General features: G+C 43.1%; 1 protein-coding gene across 1 annotated transcript in view; it reads right to left on the bottom strand.

Moving 5' to 3' along the window:
- Positions 1-17,855, bottom strand: part of TIMELESS (timeless circadian regulator) — a 166,989-nt gene that overhangs the window by 38,363 nt on the left and 110,771 nt on the right. Inside the window, exons 18-23 of the mRNA XM_075852095.1 lie at positions 11,037-11,238; positions 9,548-9,699; positions 9,385-9,470; positions 7,999-8,122; positions 7,535-7,617; positions 7,041-7,183 (exon numbers count right to left, since the gene is read on the bottom strand). Coding sequence (XP_075708210.1) covers positions 7,041-7,183; positions 7,535-7,617; positions 7,999-8,122; positions 9,385-9,470; positions 9,548-9,699; positions 11,037-11,238 — 790 coding nt within the window. The remainder of the gene's footprint in view (positions 1-7,040; positions 7,184-7,534; positions 7,618-7,998; positions 8,123-9,384; positions 9,471-9,547; positions 9,700-11,036; positions 11,239-17,855) is intronic.

The raw sequence follows: 17,855 nt of genomic DNA, 5'->3' as shown, positions 1-17,855 counted from the left end.
CAGAAACTACATACAAAGATTAAACAAGAAAAACTGTGATCAGCTCACCAGTAAATATCAACCATGATCTGCATCTCTATGGTGCAAAAGATAAGAAGTTGACTGTGTTGGTTGCCAGATAAGTAAGTTTAATATAGGGATGCACGATGCATCGAAACTTCTATACTGTTTCGATACTCTGCATCCCCAAACGGTTCGATACCGTTATTTCATGTATTTCGATACTTAGCTATACAGCTCAGTATAGTAACACATGAATGTATGAGAGCGGGGCTGCGGCGGTGTCCTGAGTCCTGATAACAAGTGCGCGTGGTCAGGATGATGCGATGCGGCTGACGCTGCACTAATGATTGCCGGCACTGAAGACAGAACATGGCGGGCGCACTGCAAAACACCCCTATGTTCTGTCTTCAGTGCCTGAACCGCTGCTCATTAATGAAGCGCCGGTCGCATCACCTCGTGCTGACAGCGCGCGCACTTCCTGTCAGGATCGGAGCAATAACTGTATTCCACAGCCCCGCTCTATAACGGAGGAAATCAGAGAAACCTCACACCTCCGCGGTTATTCCCCTGAATGCTGCGATCACAGCAGACTGCAGCATTCAGGGGAAAATGAGGGGGATGTCCCTTGGATAGCGTCACAGGAATCCCTGCGATTGAGGGACATACCATATATGGGCAGACAGCCCAGGGTCCAATGAAGGACCCCAGGGCTGTCTTACCATATTTCCTGTTAGGGCATACTTAGGTATGTCCTAACAACTGCCTGTGTACTATTAAAAACACATGGACAGTCACATATAAGGTATTTGCTTATGCAAGTTACTAGGGTTGCATGTTGAGTCCTGCAACCATCGTAGTATTTAAGTCCACATGACCCAATAAAATGTGTGCATATATTTACATATTTGTCTCAAGAACATAGAAATAAAGTGTTAATAGCATTAAAAATATCTATACAATAATTTAAGTGCACATTACATCTTTCCGGACCATCAATATAGATACTTTAAATCTGTCAAGATCTAATGTGCACTTTAATTATTGTGTAGATGTTGGTAATGCTAGTAGCCATTAATTTGTATGATCTTGAAATAAACATGTAAATATATGCGCACATGGACATATATTATGATGGTTGCAGGACTCAACAAGAAAGAACCGAGGATGGTTCGAAACACACAACCAAAACGTCCACGTGTTTTTTTTGTTTTTTTTCATCAGTTCAATTTTATTCAACAAACTTCACATTTTTACAGGTCATTGTACTTTCTCATACAGTGTATAAGCAAATTTCCACAGACCCAATTATTTATATCCAACCAAACATTCCCTTCCCCCCAACTCCCCCTTGTATCCCCCCAGCCGGTCTTCTCGATACCACTTTTCCAATCCGATCTCCTTCTCTTCCCCTTTTCCATTCCCCATCTTACGCCTGCTCTCCGTATGTACCCCACCGTCAGTAGCCCTATACCTGAACGTGTGACCGTAGTGTCATTAGCTCTACAGAAGCATACCCAGATTGATCAATCCACCTAGCCCATTGTTTTTCAAACTTGACCTTGGACCCCCTCTTGGAGTATATCCTATATTCCATCATAACCTGTGAGTTAAGTGCCCCTATGATTTCTTGTTTTGAGGGTGGCTCCGCATCCAGCCAGTGCTTTGCTATTCCTTTCCTAACTTGATATAGTATTTTAGCGATTGCCAACCCTGACATCCTATCCCCCTCCAAATCTCCAACATACCCTAGCAGCATTACCACAGGATCCCATGGAATCTGTACCTCAAACACTCTGCTACATTAATGGACAAAGTACATGTTGCTGCCAATACCGCCTCCCAGTGGTCTGTCGGAATAGGACCCACATCCCTCTCCCATATAGCTTTCACTGGTGCCATAGGATCCCCCAGATGTTCCACCAATAACCTGCGATAAACCAATGAAATTAATCCTTTTGACGTTACTGCTTTTGCAATATGTTCCAACACCCCCGCGGCATGTATTGTCATGTCTACACTGGCCGCTTGTGTCTGCACAGCGTGCCGAATCTGCAGGTACTGATAGAACATGCGGGAGTCCAGCTGAAACTCCTCCCTTATTTGCTGAAAGGATTTGAGTATGCCTCCCTCGTACAACTGACTCAATCGTATTATGCCTTGCTGCTCCCACCCCTGCATCCCTTCCAATTTACCCAATTCCCCCAGATAAGCATTCCTCCAGAGTGGTGTATATTTAGTGCACTCTCCTATCCCCAGCAATTGCTTGCACTGCCACCACACCCTGTGTATGAGAAGCAGAGTGGGTCTGGTACTCGCCATCCGTTTATAGCTGTGCGCTTCCAGTCCTACCAACGGGTTCTCCTCCCCCCCCCCCCCCAGATATGATAGGATGCGCGCACTGGACCCCCATGTCTCTTCCTGCTCCCACCCCCAGAAATGCTGACATTGGGCAGCTAAATAATACACCCAAGCATTGCGCACAGCCAGGCCCCCCTCCTCTTTAGGCAGTTGTAATTTCTCCAGTTTAATCCTAGGTACCCCCTTCTTCCATACTAGGTCCCTAAAAAGGTTGTGCAACCTCCTGAACCAATATTTGGGGATCCATACCGGGGAGTTATGTAGGACATACAGCACCTGGGGCATAAGGATCATTTTAATCAGATTCGTCCTACCCAGAGCCGATAGCGGTAACTTATTCCACGCCTCCACTTTGGCTTTTATCGTTGTTAACAGTGGCATTACATTAAGGGACATATAATCCTGTGCTTTCGCCGTCACCCTAACCCCCAAATACTTAAACTCCGTGACCACCGGTATCTCCACCTCCTCCTCCCTAGTCTGGATAACCCCCGGGTCCATGAGCATTAGAGCCGATTTTGACCAATTAATGAGCAATCCCGAATATTTCCCAAACCGCTTAATTAGGACCATCACTAACGGTAGTGTGCGCTCGGTATCCGCCATGAATAGCAGCATATCGTCTGCGTATAATGCAATTCGTTCCTCCACCCCCCCATATCTCAACCCCTGAATATGTTCATGTTGTCTCACTGCGCACGCCAATGGTTCCACCGCCAACAACAATGGAGATAATGGACATCCCTGACGCGTTCCCCGCTCCAGCGCGAACCGATCCGATAGCACCCCATTCACCCTTATCTTTGCTGTCGGGGCTACGTATAACAACTTTACCCATTTTATGTAATTAGGGCCAAATCCCATTTTCTCCAGAACTGACCACAAATATTTCCATTCCACGCAATCGAATGCTTTAGCCGCGTCTAAGGACAGAATGGCTCTCCCCCCATGATTATCCGGCAGAACTTGTAAATTCAAGAACAGCCGTCTCAGATTCACCGCCGTCGATTTGGATGGAATAAAGCCGGCCTGATCTCCATGTACCACCCCAGCCACTACCTTAGCTAGTCGAAGCGCCAATACTTTTGCTATGATTTTAATATCCGCCGTCAGTAGAGAAACTGGTCTATAGGAGCCCGGGAGCTGGGGATCTTTCCCCTCTTTAGGCAGAACTACTATAGTTGCTTCGTACATTGTTTCCGGAAGCCGCCCCCTATCAAAACTATCCAAAAGAGTGGCCAGTAACTGCGGTGCGAGCTCCTCCCCATATTCCTTAAAAACTTCCACCGGAAGACCATCCGGCCCCGGCGCCTTTTCACTGGCTAGTATCCCTATGGCTGCCTGGAGCTCCTCCAGAGATATGGGCTCCTCCAATGTCCCTCTCTCCTCCCCTCCCAACCTGGGAAGGTCTATCTCCCCTATATACTCTTCCAGCTGTTGAGGTGTGTGCTCTGCCCTAGAGGCATACAAATCTGAGTAAAACTGCTGAAAAACTTTCAAAATCTGTCCTGTATCCGTCTCCGACTTCCCCCCCTCCCCCTTAATAGTGTGTATGTAATTATTCTCCCTCTGAGCCTGCGCCATCCTTGCCAGCAGCCGTCCAGTGATTTCCCCCTCCTCATAATATTGGCGTTTTAAAAACATCCTTTTGTTATCTGCCCTCTCCAACTGATGCTGTTTTAACAACCGCTGCGCCTCCACCCAATGCTTCAGTGTGTCTGGTGTGTTATCTGCTATATGTAGCCTTTCTGTCTCTGTTACCCTTTCCAACAGCGCTTCCCCTAATTGTCTAGACCGTGTTTTTACTGCCGAAATGTGCTGGATGAACACCCCTCTCAGCCACGCCTTCATCGCGTCCCACAGTATCTCTTGCGGTACCGTTCCCGAGTTGAATTTAAAGTATTCCTTTATGAGGTCTAAAATTTGTTTATGGTCTATCAACTTCAGCCAAAAGGCATTGAGTTTCCAGCACCCTTGCCCCCGCCCTGTCCTCCCCTCCGTCTCTACCTTCATTAACAAAGGAGAATGATCCGATAACGCTCTTTGTAAGTATTCTATCTGGGCTACAAAGGGTACCGCTGCCGGTGAGCACAGCACAAGATTAGGTCTATCCTGGATAAAGACTGATACGTGGAAGACGCACAAGAATACTGAAAGCTATTTGGATGTTTATCCCTCCATATGTCCCGCCAACCCATTTCAGCAACAAGATGGCCAAACGCTGTTAAACCTCCCCCTGTCATGCCGAATTTATCCATATTAGTATTCAATACCGCGTTAAAATCCCCCATCACTAGTAACGGCACCTCCGGTATCTAGCCAGTTCCTCCACCACTTTCTTGATACATCCGCTAGAAAATGGAGGGGGGACATACAACACCACCAACACACAATTCCAATGATACATCGTACAGTGTACCCCCACATACCGCCCCTCCCCATCCTGGAAGGAGTCGTGACATATAAATGGCACCGCCCTATGTATGAGAAGACTCACCCCCCTTGAATATGTAGTGTGGTAAGAATGAAAACTATGGCCTACCCAGGCCCTATGCATCATGGAGACTGAATCCCTAGTCATATGTGTCTCCTGTAGTCCTATCACCCTCGACTCCTGCTTCCTAATAAAATCAAATCCCGCCTGTCGTTTTCTGGCTTCCCGCAGGCCCCGTACATTCCAGGACAAACAATTAAGTGATCCCATCATCGCTCAACATATCCCAACACATCCTATCCTGTTCTCGTAATTTTACATATCCGACCGGCTGGGTCCTCTTTCCCTCCCTCCCCTCCCCCCCTGTAACCTCCCCCGTAAACCTACCCCTTTCCAAGGGTTGGGGCGACAGAACGTATCTGCCATTACCCATAACAAGCGTATGCAGGTCAACTCCGCCCACCGTACATTCAACAATACCATAACTCGTTATTCACGTTTCCCGCGTAACTGACCATCCCTCCCGCTGCCTTTTTCTTGCAAATAAACAACCATCCCTTCAACATATCGGTACCCCTCAATGTCCATAAACACATTCCTCCTCTTCCGGTCTTCCGCGTTCACTGCAACCATGCCCTCCAACTCCAAACATGACCAGGAACCCTCAATGCCATATCTTGCAATTTTCTACGACACCTGGTTCAGTCCCGCATCCCCAGCCTCCTTTTGTCAGCCGGTCTGTTCCGGATCAACGCCGTCCCTCTGCCTCAGCCGGTCTCAGCTGACTTTCATGGCTATCCAACCATCTAACCGCTTCTCTCGGTGTCTCGAAAAAGGAAGTTGTGCCCAACGCCACCACTCTCAGACGGGCAGGATACATCATTGAATATTGCACTTGTAACGCCCTTAGGCGTCTCTTTATATCCATAAACTGTGATCTTTTCCGTTGTACTTCCATAGAGAAATCCGGGAAGAAGGACACTTTCACCCCATTAAAGGAGATGTCTTGACGTTCTCTAGCTTTCCTCAGGATCTTGTCTCTATCTTTGTAATGTAAAATCTTTATCAGCACCGGTCTCGACGGCCTTCCCGGAGGGCCGGGTCTGGTCGGCACCCTGTGCGCCCTCTCCACCGCAAATAAAGGGGTCAATTCCTCTCTGCCAAATGTGTCTATCAGCCACTTTTCAAAGAAATCATCCGGATTCGCTCCCTCCACTCTTTCTGGAACCCCCACTAGGCGAACGTTATTCCGTCTCAGCCGATTTTCCATGTCGTCTGTCTTAGCCAGCAATGACGCCACTGCCTGCGAGTGTGCTTGTACATCCTGCTTTATGTGAGGAATCGCATCCTCCATGCCTGAGACTCTCCCCTCCACGGCAGTGGTGCGTTCCGCTACTTTTTGCAGATCGTTCCTGAGCAGCAAAATGTCCTCCTTCAATCCACCCATCTGGCTTGCTAAGGTATTAAGGACCATAGAATTTTGCTTCACCGCTGCCAAAATGTCCTTTAAGGAGGGTTCCTCCTTCCTTGCTCCACTTTTCCCTCCAGCACCTGGCTGATCCTGCATGGCGCCACTCATCTCCTCCTCCTCCTCACTTCTCATGTCTCCCGCCAAAGGAGAGTACCTGGATCCATAGGATGAGCCTCCAGCTGCCTGATCTCCAGCCGACTTTCGCTGCTGTGCAGCCGCCCCCCCCTGCGCTCGGCGTGCGGGCGAACCTCTCCAGCTTCTCCACTACTTCCTGCCGGAGGCCTCTATTGCGGCCCTCCTTCTCCTCGGCGCCATCTTGAGCGCGGGACCCGGGACTCGCTGGCGGCGACTTCTGCTTCTTTGAGCGCGTCATTATGGACGGGCACTCGTGCTCCTCCACCTCTAGACTCTGGTAGGACCCTGGGGAAGCTGTTTTCCCCGAATTTTACGGGATATATGGACCTTATAGGATGAATACAGCAGGAGCTCCGGTCACACACGTCCTCTCACATTCACCGCTAGGCCACGCCCCACGTGTTTTTAATGTTCATTATTACGTGTGGTGGACACTAGATAAATTGTATTACAAACCGTGTGTGTGTGTGTGTGTGTATATATATATGTATTATATCTACAAGTTACTATACTTCTGAATATGTGTGAAGAATTTATAGTATTAAAACTATTCATTATTATTATTTAAATTATTTTTCTTTAAATGTAAATAAATAAAATGGCGATTGGGAAATAAATATATAACAAAACCTGACATACTAAGCCTGAAGATTTTCCTTTTCTCCTCCTCTTCTTATAAAGCTCTTTCCGGTCAGACACCAATCCCATGCTCATTAGTTTTTCTACGGTTCTAGCTTTGGAGCGTTTAGCGGTGACGTGCTTCATTATATTTCCCAATATATCTGCAAAGAACAAAATATAAATACGACAACTGGGGAAACATAGAAAACATATGACCCCAGTTCGAAGGGTCCCCCCCCCCCCAATATTAGATTTACAAAGATTTATAAGCAGATGAATATCTAGCCATTAGTTTAACATTATTTCCTTGTAATAAGCATTGTTTTCACTTTACCTTCTGAATTACTAATGCATGGAAATTTTTAAGCTTTCAGAAACTGGAAAGAATTGCTCAAGAAGGGACGGTTAACTTTTGATTACAGTCTTGAATAAAAGATTACTCAATTTATGAATCAATAAAATCATATCGAACACATTTTCATCTGTGACAAATGGACCTGCACTGGACGTACCATCAGTCTCTTGAAACTCTTCAAAAAGCCGCTGAAGCTCAACCTCTTGATCTTCAGTCCAAAGCACAATTCGAGTTCCTTTACTGAAATAATTAGGACAATTATTGGTGCAAGAAAATAATGGAACACAACTCTTTAAAATGTATGAAAACTAGATGTCCCTTTCACAGATTTAACAACAAAGCTGCTGCCACTTGAGCTACAGGTAATGAATGTCAACATATCCACTTTACTTTCATCATAAACACATTCTACCACGTAGCCAGAAGAGAACAGAAAAACGAAAAAGAAAAAAAAAAAAAAAGAAAAAAAATATTTTATTTTTTTTACTGTATATCTCAATAGAAAATTGGAGCAGTCTACATTAGCCTATAATAAACGTTAATTATGTACATTTTAAACCTCAGTTAAACTTAGGCTTCAGTGGACTTTGAAACTCCGTTTGGCTTGTGTAAAAAACTCACATCTCTTTTTTAAAGTCCTTGACACTTTCAGCAAGTCCCATCTGCACAAGATGATTAATAATTTGCTTCCGAGTCCGGGTTCCAGGCTTCAGATTTGCCAAGATATTATCTATCACATCAACACCTGAAATATATTTGACATTTCTTATTTACATAATGCCTATATATAAAAAAAAAAAAAAGTATTATGCTGGTTATATCAGTTGCCATTAATCAATATGACTAACTAACAGCAAGTTGGCAAATAAAAAAAATGAACACCTTTAAGGGGTCATATAAATGCCTATATAAATCTAGGCCACAAAAGGGCAATAATCATCCATATATATCAATACATCGAAAGAATACCAATAACCATATGTAGACATATTTATATCCAAATCAGGAAAGAACTAATAGCACACAAATTGTACCATACAAAAATGTAATAATTGATTAGAAATGGCATAAAAATCTATTGCCCATCAAGACCTAAAATAACACACAATTAAAAACATAAATGTGGTGGTAGTTAGGGGACCACAATATACACAGTAGGAATCACAGTGAAAAATACAATACAGCATAATACACTCCAACAGAGGATAAGTATACACACTGGGTAGGACCCTATTTATCAATGTGCTGCCACAAGGAGATGTATATCTCAAAGGCCTAAAGTAAATAGCAACCAGTATGCTGCATGTTGTCCCCCTAACACATACAAGACCACCCCACTGAGAACCCCTGGGGAACACAAATTAAAAAAAATAAAAAAATAAGCTATTTTAGATGGGGTTCCCAGTGGGGTGGTCTTGTGTGTGTTAGGGGGATAACATGCGGCATACTGGTTGCTATTTACTTTAGGCCTTTGAGATATACATCTCCTTGTGGAAGCACATTGATAAATAGGGTCATACCCAGTGTGTATACTTATCCTCTGTTGGAGTGTATTATGCTGTATTGTATTTCTCACTTTGATTCTAACTGTGTATATTGTGGTCCCCTAACTACCACCACATTTATGTTTTTAATTGTCTGTTATTTTAGGTCTTGATGGGCAATAGATTTTTATGCTATTTCTAATCAAGTATTACATTTTTTTATGGTACAAATTGCGTGCAATGTTATTTTTTGATTTGGATATAACTACATCTACATATATGTTTATAGGTATTCTTTTCTTTAAGAGGTCAGCTTGCCTTGAAAAGCCTGATATTTCTATTTACAGTGTTAAACATCTAATGCATAAAAAAAAACACTTAAAAGGGTTCTCCGCTTTTGACAACCTCTTTTTGTAAATAGGTGAGCAAGTTTCCTCCTAGATGTGAGACATCTATTGTTATTTTATTCTATTACCTTATTTAACCAAAAAAATTATTAAAATTTTTTTTTTGGAAGGCTCACCTTCAACCTCTTTATATTGCAAGTATAGACTTTGAAGCTCCTCTTCTTCCTGTGGTGTCCATTTTATACGCTTACGACTGGCATCACTGTAAGAATATACACATCAGTAAGGAATGTGATGTATTGCATTGTTCTCTTTCTAACTACTGAACCCATTTCTTACCTTTCTTCCTCACCAGGTTTTCGGTAACCCTCCGTTATTTCTCTTATAATGTTAGTATTTTTCCAGAAAAGAAGCTCCACATAGGCTTTGTTGTTTGTAGCAGCAAGTGCAAAGAACTTATTAAGAATGTACTTTGAAAATGATACCAGCTCCTGAAAAATCAATAGGACATACAAAATGGTTTGTGACAACAGTATTTATTATGAGTTTTCTTTGCTCATATAAATCAATTCTGTACAAGTATACTTAGCATAAATATGCAGTGGTTTTACAGATTAACGAGAACCTCCAGTGAACAATCAAGACTTCACAGTGCTTAGATCCTCAAGTACAGTACCTCTGTGAAGCCATTCCCTTCAAAGCGCAGCCATCTGTGCTGCAGACAGAGCTTGACAACGTGAGAAGGCTGGTGTAATTGCAGCACTTTAACAACTAGCAAGTCCCTCTACAGACAGTAATTCCCTGTTTGGGAAAGATATTCAAGTGCTTTTTAGCTATATCTTTCGCACCCTATAACTTTCAGAAGGGTGAAATTAAAGGGCTGCGTTAACTCAAGCATTCTCCTACTCTGCCCCATATTGGAACTAATGGAATGTGCGGCCTGCAAGTTAATAAAGATACCAAATAGCAAAAAAAAACAAAACATTTAGATGAGAAAATTGAATTAACACACTCAGGGGCTTATCCTAATAGGTTATAAACTTCCTCCCAGTGCTATCCTTTACTGTATGTAAGTAGAAACAAGACACATGCCCCTGCCTGTCCTTTATTCAAGAGACTATGCTGAGGTCTAATAGGCACCAACACAGTCTGCAGAGCTGGTTTATTGCTTTCTTTTATGCAATATGAAGGCCGTGGTCTAGACTCGTGATGTATAGAAATAAGTCTTCATTCACATCTGCATTGGGACTTCATTCATGGTTTCCGTCTGAGCTTTCGAGTAAGGGGAACCCATGAACGGAATCCAAACAGAAACTAACGGAAACCATCATTGATTTCAATGGTGACTGATCCGGTGCAAATGGTTTCCGTTTGTCACCATTGTTTAAGGGTTCTGTAATTTTGACGGAATCAATACCGTAGTCAACTGTGCTATTCATTCCATCAAAATGACGGAAGCCTTAAACAACGGTGACAAAACGGAAACCATGTGCACTGGATTAGTCACCATTGAAATCAATGGCGTTGCAAACGGAAACCTATGGTTTCCATTTGTTTCAGTTTGGATTCCGTTCATGGGTTCCTCAGACGAAACCCATGAACTGAGTCCCGACACAGATGTGAATGAAGCATAAAATTTCTCTTCAGCCCTTGACATCTTAACAAAAGTAAAAATATTATATAAAGAAGGAATAATCAAGAAAAAGCAGAAGATTAAAAATGTAGATTAATAATGAAGTACGCTTTGGGAAATATGACTTGGAGTCACACACCAGTTTGGCAAATTAAATCAGTTTATTGAGTAGGAAAGTATGCAAAATAATTTTACCTTGTAGGCACTACCAGCTGGATCACTGAGGATACGATTGAAAATGCAAAAAATTGAGAGTTGAAAAAGAAATGCCTCCATTTTCAGATCATATGCAATACGGTGTAACATTTTTACCACACAGTGGTTAGTGTGAATGCCATTATGCGGATAGTTCTTTAGGAGTATAACATAAGTCTTCACAACACTGGAATTCGCAAACCTGAAGGAAAACAAATACATTTAAATAGAAGATAAACATGCATTTTATTTTTGAAGCCAAAAAGGAGTACACCATTTAAAAACACAACAAAACAAAAAGCGATTTCTTTGAGTACTCGCCGTAAAATAGTTTGTCAAGTTCATTGGAGGACACAGATGACTGGGGTAATATGCTGCGGCCATTAGGAGGCGGACAGCAAGCAAAAAAGGTGTTTGCTTCTCCTACACAAGCTATAGTCCCTCCAGCAGACTCTGAGCTAATCAGTGTGCACAGAAGCAGTAGGAGCAATTAGGAGAAGCCAACAGAAGGTTAGCAGTAAACCTAGAACAAAAAACTCTTGACTCTTGACCGGTTGAAACCGAGAAGGAGACAAAACAATAACCAATAAAATCAGTAGATGCCCAAAATCCAGGAAAAAATAACTAGGTGGGTGCTGCGATTCTCAAACTCAGCATAAAAACCTAATATGCCCCCTGTCAGTGTGAAACTGACAATGATCTGTTGTGTCAGTGTGAAACAACAATTGGATCTTCAAGTACCTAGTGGGACTAAAAAATAAATTCCCAAAAAAATGTACAAAAGTAGAATTTCTACTTATAAAGTCCTTTATTAATAGAATAAAATAAACTATGCATAATTGGTATTGCCACATCTGTAACGGCCTGAACTATAAAAATATAATGTAATTTAACCCGCACGGTGACCGGCATAAAAAAACAACCTAAAAAAACGATACCAGAATCACTATTTTTAGTCACTTCAGCTCACAAAATTTTTTATAAATAGGGATCAAAATCGAATGTACTCAAATATGGTACCAATAAAAACTAGTTTGTTCCGCAAAAAACAAGCCCTCACACAACTTTCTTGATGGAATAATAAAAAACGAAATATTTTTTTTTAAAACCGTGATTATATCGTGCAAACACCATAAAAAAAAAAAAAATACATAGGGTATGGCCGTAATCGCATCTACCCACAGACTAAATTAAATATGTCATTTATAATGCACGGTGAACGCTGTAAAAAAAAACAAAAAAAAACAAACGAATAAAAAAAAACAATAGAAGTTTTCGTGGCCTAATTAAACTGAATTCAGCACAAAACCTATGGGATCAAAATTCTCACTATACCCCTAGATAAATACTTTTTAGGGCTGTAGTTTCCCAAATGCGGTCACTTCTGGGTGGTGTCCACGGATTTGTTCCCTCAGGGGCTTAGCAAATGCGACATGGCACCCGAAAACCATTCCAGCAAACTTGAGCTCCAAAAGCCAAATAGCGCTCCTTCCGTTCTGAGCCCTGCCGTGTGTCTATACAGCCGTTTATTACCACATATGGGGTATTGCCGTAATCAGGAGAAATTGCTTACAAATCTTGGGCTGCTTTTTTTTCTTTATTCTTTGTAAAAATTGATCATTTCTAAGTTTTATTGGAAAAAAATTAGATTTTCATTTTTACAGGCGAATTCCACTAAATTCAGCAAAAAACCTGTGGGGTTAAAATGCTCACTATACCCCTTGATAAATTCGTTGAGGGGTGTAGTTTGCTAAATGGTGTATTTTTGGGGGTGCTTCCACTGTTTTGATCCCACAAAACCTCTTCAAACCTGACATGGTGCCTAAAATATATTCTAATAAAAAGGAGGCCCCAAAATCCACTAGGTGCTCCTTTGCCTCGGAGACGGGTGCTTCAGTCCATTACACACTAGGGCCACATGTGGGATATTTCTAAAAACTGCAAGAATCTGGGCAATAAATATTGAGATGGGTTTCTCTGGTAAAACCTTTTGTGTTAAAGAAAAAAATGGATTAAAATGGATTTTCTGACAAAAATTAATTTGTAAATTTCCCCTCTACATTGCTTTAATTCCTGTGAAACACCTAAAGGGTTAAGGAACTTTCTAAATGCTGTTTTGAAAACGTTGACGGGTGCAGTTTTTAAAATTGGGTGACTTATGGGGGTTTCTAATATATAAGGCCCTCAAAGCCACATCAGAAGTGAACTGGTCCCTATAAAAATAGGTTTTGGAAATTTTCTTGAAAATGTGAGAAATTGCTGCTAAAGTTCTAAGCCTTGTAACGTTCTAGAGAAAAAAGGATGATCAAAAAACGATGCCAACATAAAGTAGACATATGGGAAATGTTAATTAGTAACTATTTTGTGTGGTATTACTATCTGTTTTACAAGCAGATAAATTAAAATTGAGAAAAATGCAAAATTTCTCTAAAGTTTGGTGTTTTTCACAAACAAATTGTAAAGGATCTGCCAGGCACAGCTTCGGGGTTAACGCCCATAGATAATCAGTCTGCACCAGCTTGTCTGTGAGACTGACTCCATCTTCCACCACTCAGGGTGGCAGACTTAGGAGTGGGAGAACCCATCACAGCCTGGCCAGACGGAGCTAGCTCCCGCCCTCTGTCTATTTATACCTGCCTTTCCTGTTCCTCCTTTGCTTGTGATTTTTCTCGTTTGGTTTCCTGGCCCTGCTGCAGCTCCTTGTACTATTGTCCTTGCTTCATATTGACCCCGGCTTGCTGACTACTCTCCTGCTCTGCGTTTGGTACCTCGTACACTCCTGGTTTGACTCGGCTTGTTCACTACTCTTCTGCTCTGTGTTTGGCACCTCGTACTCTCCTGGTTTGACTCGGCTTGTTCACTTCTCTTGTTGCTCACGGTGTTGCCGTGGGCAACTGACCCTTTCTCCCCCTAGCTCTGTGTACCCTTGTCTGTTTGTCTGTCGTGCACTTATTGAGCGCAGGGACCGTCGCCCAGTTGTACCCCGTCGCCTAGGGCGGGTCGTTGCAAGTAGGCAGGGACTGAGTGGCGGGTAGATTAGGGCTCACTTGTCTGTCTCCCCACCCCCGTCATTACACAAATACTGAATTTATTGATTAAATTTTTCCACTAACAAAGTACAATATGTCACGAGAAAATCTCAGAAATCGCTTGGATAGGTAAAAGCATTTACAAGTTATTACTACATAAAGTGACATGTCAGATTTGAAAAAAATCGGCTGCGTCCACAAGGCCAAAACAGGCCAAGTCCTGAAGGGGTTAAGACAGATGGATCCAAGGAGCAGTGACCACGTTCAGATGGAGTGGAGAGCCTTCTCAGATTCAAACCAGCTGCGGAAAATACGAAAACCTGATCAATTAACAAAGAGGAGAAGTATGGAGGCATTTGTCTTACTAGCGTAAAAAAGACGACTAGGTCCTGTGGAAAATATGAGATGGGGAAGGTTATTTGACCTTCAGTATCGTTGTGATGACTCGTTCTGGGAAAAAACTGTGGTTTGACAATCTATGGCGTCAAACGTAGTGACTCCAAAAAGCTAGTAGAAGACTGAACGAAGAGAGTAGGTCACTTAAGAAAGCCGGACAACAGAGAAAGTAGGCCAGGAAAGACTACCACATTCGACAGCGAAAGTCCGGTGCTACCAAAATTGATGGTATGTTCTCTGCATTGAGAAACTCACAAATCCAAAAGAGAAGAAGCAGAAGAGGGGAAAATAGAAAAACTGATCCTTGGGAAATTACCATAGCGTAAACTACACAATCCAGAAGAGAAAGAAACCACTTGCCTGGGTACTGACAACTTCTGCTGCCGAATTCTGAGATACATTAGACCGCTATCGCAGTTTGACCCGTAGATAGCCATGTTCCAGCTCTTTCAACCCACAATAAGAATCTGGCTGACTCTGGCAACACTGCTGAGCCGTAGGTCACATTGATGGCTCAAGTAGGCAGCCATGGTGACATTGTCAGACTGAATGGGATTGGACGTTCATCTATAAGGGTAGTTTAGTGAAGACTGCAAAAACAGTAGACCTGTGGAACGTTAGAGAGCAGAACCCCCCCCCTCCCCAGTGTACAAACTAACGCTAGGACAAGAATAGGATGATCCAGCAAAATTGAAGATCGATCCCAACAGGCCCGAATCACCTGATTAAGTGGGCAAGTGCAGCACAGTGTGACAAGAACCTTCGGGAGGGCACAAGGAACAAATGCCGAGTGGGAGAAAATTCTGAGGGAGCACAGGTGGGCTCGACATACTGGGATGTGGAAATCTGATATCTACGGAAGAGAGAAAACTATCACTGTCCTCAGTGATTCCATCTGAACATGTCTAACCCTGACAAAACACTTGAGGCACCTTAGATCTAAGACGGGCAGCCAAAACCATCCTTCTTGGGGACTGGAGTTAAAAAACCCTGAGAACCGTTCTTCTGACTAACAGGGCAATTGTGCCCTGGATGCATTAGTCCATAGGGCAATGTCTAGTTGGAATAGACCTAGGCAGCTCTATTTTGTAGTTTGGAGGACTTACATTGTAGAGCCATGCATCTGAGAGGTGACTTATCCAAGTGTCCTAAAAGTAAAAGGCACAAAACTGAAGCAGACCTGCCAACCATCATGCAGAGGGGAGTCCTCTGAGTGATTGTTTATCTCTGGGATACTTGCAGCAAGTGATCCCAATTGCCCAAGAATAATCTTGTTCAGATTTGGACCAAGGATACAGGAGTTATAAAAGGAGACCCGTTTGAGAGCATTTGGAAGCTGAATCAGCTGCCCAAGCTTAGAACCAAAAAGCGTGGCAGATCGCCACTATAAGTGAAGTGAAACACGGCAAGATACTCTCTTCACCCAGGGGAGTCTTCTTGTGTTTCTTCCTGCAAAAAAAAAAAAAGTACGCCAACGTCACCTGGGTGGTTCCAGTTAAGATGCCCAGGCGATTCAAAAGAGGAAGCGTCTGCCATGCAGATACTGGTAGACTTGACAGACTGGCAGGTGTGCCATATGGTAAGCCGACCTATTGGCTAGGAGTTCTACATGCAGCCAGTCTACCCCATTCTGTCCACTGCACCTGCAACCCAGGATCTGTCAGGATGCTGGCACCCCCTCGATTAGCCAGCTCCTTTCCTCAAGCCTTCGGTGACATTTCCAGACTCTCCTAAACCATGGAAGAATCTTTAGAGCACCTGCCTTTCAAGATAGCAGCCGAGCTGAATGCCCCTCTGTCCTAGCCCCGGGATACTACACAGTCTACTTCTTGCAGGAGATCTCATGTGAGCAGCAGAAGTACCAGGGACAGGTCCCGCTCTTTAGGTTTCCTCCCAAGGACCCTTTTAGAGTCATCAATGGAGAAACGGCTTCCTACTAGGATAAGTCGCCCTCCTCATGTATCCTCCGATTCGTACCAACATTGAAGCAGGACTCACAATTGGCAATCGCCGTGTCGTGACTGATACGCACTGTCCGGGACAACTTTCATATTAAGAATGACCCAATCTCCTCTTTGCAAGACGAGGCACTCTTACAGCGCCAAAGACTGTTTTCAAACCTATAGTGCATTTGAGCTGATTTTGTGTAAGATTGGAAGCATCCTGACAGGCGTCTGACTATTTCCAAGTGCTTTAACACGAAGTTTGAATAAACTGTTGTATCCTGGAAGGTGCGCGGCAATAGGACATGGCTGACCTTGCATCTCCAGTAATTCAAGCTCCTAAATTTCTTTTTGAAGCTTCCCTTGAGTCACCTCTCCCTTTAATACCCGTGCATCAGCCAATCTCATTGCAATGCACATTCTATTTGGCCAAAATCTTGGCTGCCCTACCAGGCTTCCCCCAAAAAAAAAAAAAAAAAAAAAAAAAAAAAAGAGCACTCCATTGCATTACTTTTGTTGGTGACAGACTTTTGGCAAGTGTCTAGAAGAAATTATTGAGGAGGCTCCCGGCGGTAAGTTCTTGCTTTTTGTCTTCTCCTACTGCTTTCTGTACAAACGGATTTCACCAGCATCTTTGGAATGTGGCCTACCTGGGCAGAGCTAACACTTACTACCTACGGATGTAGCAATCCTTATCTTGATTATGATAACTTATCGCTTAAGCTATTGAATACTATTGGAATAGTACGTTTCTTGCCGGTGTATTTAATGCTTTAAAAAAGTTAAAGATCATTACATCTGTAGTGTCAGCCTCCTAGAGGGAAGGGCCTATACCCATGGTGTGTCTCCTAATGAATACAAAAAAAAATAAATAAGGGGCATACAAAAATCCAATTTTTAAGTGATGCAGGAAACGATGTAACGGCAGTGAATTAACCCCTTAACACACCTTGACATAAGTGCACGTCAAGGTGCAGGGGGAGAAGTATGGAGCGCGCTCACTTCATACGCTGCGGGTGTCAACTGTGTATTACAGCTGACAAAAGGCATTAACAGCCAGGAACAGTGATCGTGCTGTTCCAGGCCGTTTAACCCCTCAAATGCTGCGGTCAAACGCGACAGCAGCATCTGAGGCATTAGAGAGAGGGGCCGGCCCTCTGACAGCTCATTGGCGCACCCCACAATGCCATCGTGGGGTGTGGATGGTTGTCATAGCAGCCCAGGAGCCTAATGAAGGCCTCAGTACAGTCTTCACTCTGCCTCTGGCAGAGCTGAACAGAAGTCGGTAAAAATGACTATACTCTAATACATTAGTATTTCAGTGTATTGTACCAGGTCGCTGGTTCAAGTCACCTAGGGAAACTAATAGATTGTGTAAAAAAAAAGTTAAATAAAGTTTAGTAATTTTTTTTTTTTTTACAAAAATGTAGTTTAAAAAAAAAAAAACAACC

This window comes from Rhinoderma darwinii, chromosome 2 (assembly GCF_050947455.1).
Source record: "Rhinoderma darwinii isolate aRhiDar2 chromosome 2, aRhiDar2.hap1, whole genome shotgun sequence".
Taxonomy (NCBI): Eukaryota; Metazoa; Chordata; class Amphibia; order Anura; family Rhinodermatidae; genus Rhinoderma; species Rhinoderma darwinii.
The sequence above is the reverse complement of the archived record's forward strand: the minus strand, read 5'-3'. Positions and strand labels throughout refer to the sequence as shown.